This window comes from Nanorana parkeri, unplaced genomic scaffold (assembly GCF_000935625.1).
Source record: "Nanorana parkeri isolate BGI_ZX_2015 unplaced genomic scaffold, ASM93562v1 scaffold899, whole genome shotgun sequence".
In the NCBI taxonomy this organism is placed as follows: Eukaryota; Metazoa; Chordata; class Amphibia; order Anura; family Dicroglossidae; genus Nanorana; species Nanorana parkeri.
The window spans coordinates 43,625-48,537 of NW_017307167.1; the positions used below are offsets into that span (position 1 = coordinate 43,625).

General features: G+C 42.3%; 1 protein-coding gene across 1 annotated transcript in view; it reads right to left on the reverse strand.

Annotated features, from left to right (window-relative positions):
• The window catches only part of CABIN1 (calcineurin binding protein 1), a 160,136-nt gene that overhangs the window by 2,875 nt on the left and 152,348 nt on the right, over positions 1–4,913 (reverse strand). The window contains exons 35-36 of the mRNA XM_018565909.1: positions 2,465–2,711; positions 2,012–2,161 (exon numbers count right to left, since the gene is read on the reverse strand). Of these exons, the coding sequence (XP_018421411.1) occupies positions 2,012–2,161; positions 2,465–2,711 (397 nt within the window). The remainder of the gene's footprint in view (positions 1–2,011; positions 2,162–2,464; positions 2,712–4,913) is intronic.

Genomic DNA, 4,913 nt, shown 5'->3' on the forward strand with positions numbered 1-4,913 from the left:
GGGCGCACGTCTCGGGGCTTCATACAAGCGATCCGCCGGCTCTATAGCCGGCAGATCGCTTGTATATTAACGGGCATCGCTGCCTCTTTTCAAATAGCGGGGATTTAACAGGACGTGTATACACGCCCAGTTACATCCAAGAAGCTCCCGGCAGGCCGTGTATACACAGCGGCTGGCCGGGAGGTAGTTAATTTTTTTTAAATTAACTTGATTGCTGTCACAAGGGAGCTGACAGCTGATGCATGTGAGAGCGATCAGGCCGCTGTAAAGCCTTCCACTAAAAGGCCGACAGTCGGTTGAGAACATGTAAACAAACTCTTGAATGCTATAGCAGCCGGGAACTTGTGCACATGCACATGTGCTGCTGCCAACGTATGACATTATACCTATGGGGCAGCATAAGGGTTAAAGTAGTATTAAACTTTTATTCAATAATGAATCCAGATCAAACAAATATACATTGACCAGCAAAGTATTTCTTTACATTTTTGCCCAAAGAACTTGCAGTCTTCATGTTTCTGAACAGCTCCAAATCTCTCAGCTCGACTACCCTGAACTCTGTCCAGTACAAGATCTCAAGGGAGAGCACAGACTCCAGCAACTGTCCATCTACCAGCTTGAAAAAGGGAGGAGCAGGGGAGTGTCTTGCCATGCCATGCCATGTGGAGACACACAGCTTACTAGCACACACAGGGGTGGCTCCATAGGACCTGTAAGGGAAGGGAGCCACCCTAAAACAGGATAACAGGGCCAGTGCTCAGCTGATTCTACAGGAAACTGAAACTTTTAAAGCCCAAGGAGCAGCATCCTTAGTGATTTAATCAGCATTTGAACTTACAAACATTTTGACTTTAATAGACTTTAATGTATCCTTCAGTTTTGGGATGTGAAAAACAGAACATGGGAGTGCTGACTGTTACTGATCAAGCTGCTGCAGGCTTTAGTAATTTATAAGTTCAGGACTTACTGAAAGCCTGCTAGCTGCCTTTTGAAAGTGACTGGCAGCACTCTCAATATGATCTGTGTTTAACTTTCCCAAAGTGGAACTGAAGGCTGGAGTTTAAATCCTAACAATAAACTTTACTCCCTTGTGGTCTGTTAAATACAAAATTGGAAGCATTTTGGTATATCTGTTTGATAAGTGCAAAAAGCTTCTGCTGTCCCTCAGCTGTCCGGTCCACATTTCCTGTTTTATCTCAAAGAGCCCTTCTAGCTCCAATCATGGACTACAGAGTGATTAGACTTTATATTATGCTGATCTGAGAGTGGGAGTAGATGAATAGTTTAGGAAAAGACATTGGTATGGGCTGACACCACTCTGGCAGAACAACATTTCTCTGTAATTGCAGATGTGTTAGGGTATAAAGCTCATTCTTTTTTTGCCTTCTGGATTAACAGTGGGTATAGGGCTTTGCATATGCATATACATACATACATGCACACACACACACAGTGGTGGCAGAAATTGTGGACACTTTTTGAAATTTTTATATGTTTTTAAACTTTGCAGGCTTATAGGAAATGCTATTTTGCACCAAATGCAAATGTTTATGTCAATTGAAACACAATTTCAAGCTGAATTCAATACAGTTACTTCACATATTTGCATTCTGTTATTTTTATTGCATTCAGCATGAAATTTAGTTTCAATTGACAAACACACGTACGTATATATATACATACATACACATATTCTTGTTTTTATTAATTATTTTGCCCTGATTTACACTTTAAAGGGTTCAAGAAAGCTGCTTGAAAGCTTTGCAAATTTACTGTACAGACTAGTCTTTTGCAAGCTGAAGCCTGTGTGTAAATGGCCTAATATTAAAATAGACAGATTCAACCAACCCCCTAAAACAATACAGACAGCTTATATAAAGCTTAAGGGCAATGGCAGAATATTGGAAGCTTTTGTGTTAGTGCACATACAGTAGACGTCTAAAGCGCATGGGTCCATATTTCAATCTGTCTAAATAATTGTGTCTTGCACATTTCCTTAGTTCATGCTTACCTGTGTCTGTGTGACTGGTACTGGCAAAGATTGTGACCCTGTCCGACAGCCAATGAGAAGAGTCCGATACTGTGCTGATGGTTACAGCTTTGGCCGATTGGCTTACACGGGTGTCCTGACGAGGAAATGATGCGTCTTCTACATGTTCATCTTTTTCAGGAAAGAGATATGAGAAGGAACAATATAGGAAGGAACTAGTAACAATATTGATTAGCAACAATGGGCCAGCAGATTAAGGGGAAACAAGTTCACACATTGAAATGTCCAACACAAACATGGATTGAGAAATGTATGCACCAGTTCTAAACATGAACATGAGGAATAAGTATGCAGACTACAGTATGGACAATCATTATAGGTAGAAGCAGGTTGCTGTGTTCAGTTGAGTACATTAAACAAGATAAGCATAGTCTATAACACTGATGACACGTTAGTGGTAAAGCTAAGACTTACTTCGGGTGGCTTGCGACATGGTAGAGCAGACTTTGGTCCCTGTTCCTCGGCTGGCTTCAAGCTGAGATGATGAGGTGGCTGGTACTGATCGGACTTTCACCTGGTGCTCAGAAAGTCGCAGTAGGCTCTCTGAGCAGAACGAGGACAGGTTGAGGGGAGTGAGCTGAACTGAGACAGCCGGCAATGGAAAAGCTATCTCCCGGGGATCTTTTGTAGTCTTTGGAGTGCTGGGAGTATCTGAAGGTTGCTGTAGATAAACATAGTAGATATTAATACATCTTCAAATACCAGAATGACACTTTATGTAATGAGAAAACCCTTAATTACTGTGTTGTACAATACATCCCTCTTACCCATGCCCCATACTGGCTGCGAGTTGCATTTTCTGTCTTCTTAAATGGCGAGTTTCTACTCTTGAGTGACCTAATGTAGATTGCCTGTGATCACCAAGTAAAGACTGAACTATGTAGATCTGCTCTGGGGGTTGGGGGACTTTCAACATTCAGAAGCCCCTAATATCGTACATACTGATTTCTGATGTGGTTGGACAATCTCTGTGTGGGGAGGCATCAACCCTTCCTTATTCTATGAATAAAAATGAAGGTACGTATATCTATGCACTGGTTTGAAGAGATAAGCAGATTTCTCACCACCCACCATTTCTGCTGAGACATTTACCCATCTATGGATACTAACTCCTATAAAAAGACATATATCTGTGTAAACAAGCTCTTCATTTGGTATGGTCAACCCTATGGTCCTGTAACTTACTGGGGAACTACGAGCTACAACTACTACCCAGCGAGATGGGGTGTGTCCAAGATGGCGACCGGAGCACACGTGTAGTCACTGAGCTCTGCCACCTCATCTTTTATCCTGTGACCTTTGGACCTGCAGGACGGTACTACCCAGCGCGATGCAAACTGCTGCACAGAATAGACAGCTCACATATCTAATACAAAATCATGCTACACATTACACCAAAAGCACCATGTGATAGGGAGATTTATGAAAAATAAAACATTTTAGCGACTGCCTATTGCAAGCAGTTTCTGAAAGATAAAATCTGATTGGATGCTGTGGCCGTTATCTATTCTATCCTCCTGCTTCATTTACTCTATTATCATACATCTTAGGGCTGCAACAACTAAATCGACATAATCGATTATAATCGATTATTGAAAAGGTTGTCAACTTTTTCAATAATCGATTAATCGGCTCCTGATTGGTTGGCCCTGTTCACGGCTTAACACACGCTGCGTGCCACACCTCCTCCCCCACCTCACGCTCGCCGCTGCCAGCCCTGCCCGCATCCACGCTCCCGCACCTCCTCCGCGCCTCACACTCACCGCCCGTCCAAATCCACGATCGGCACGGGGACGCGGGAATGACAGCTGCTGATAGACAGGTCCGATCGCAGAAGCACGTTGCTGGAAGACTGCTCAGGTAAGCCTACACTCCCCCCCCACATGGTGCTGTATAATGTATTGCTGGGATATGTATTCCTCTATAGCTGATGGTACATTGTGCTGTATATTATACATGGGAATACAAATCCCAGCAATACATTGTACACTGCATGTATAATGTTTTGCTGGGATTTGTTGTACTCCTATATAGGCGGTGGTATTCTGCATTGCACTGTATAGAGGACTACAAATCAAGGAATACCACCAGCTATAGAGGAGTACAACAAATCCCAGCAATAATACATTATACAGCGCAATGCCGAATACCACCAGCTATAGAGGACTACAACACCCAGCAATAGCACATTATACAGAGCAATGCAGAATACCGCCAGCTATAATGTACTATTGCTGGGATTTGTAGTCCTCTATAGCTGGTGGTATTCCGCATTCATTGCTGTATAATTTTACACTTTTCATTTCACTATATTGTACACCACACTTTTTTTTTCTTTTTTACTTCTACTGCTCCAAGCTTGCTCCTGTGATGGACTGCAATCTCAATACAAACTAGAAGTCCCATCACTGGAGCCATTTTTTTAAATGTATTTTATTTTTTATCCGATTAACCGATTAATCGAACTTAATAATCGGCTAACTAATCGATTTTGAAAATAATCGTTAGCTGCAGCTCTAATACATCTGCCACAGAGTGTCTTGAAATTATATATGAGCAAGAGCTATGAAAGTGTAGACTGTATTCCCTACAGATCCTAATGCTATTACATTATACGTTCCTATGCACAAGAATTAAATATACCCAGTAAAGACGGACTATTCCTACTTGCAGGATATGCATGGCCACTGCACACAGGCATGTATTCATATATACACACATCTGCCCTACTTCTCAGCCTCTGCTCTCTTGTGACTCACTCTCCTAGCCCTGACTGTCTCCAGAGTAGTGGTTGTTCCCACCTGGCACAATGCCAGCTGTCTGGGCATCGCTGGGAATAAAAATAACAAAAAAAAACAAACCA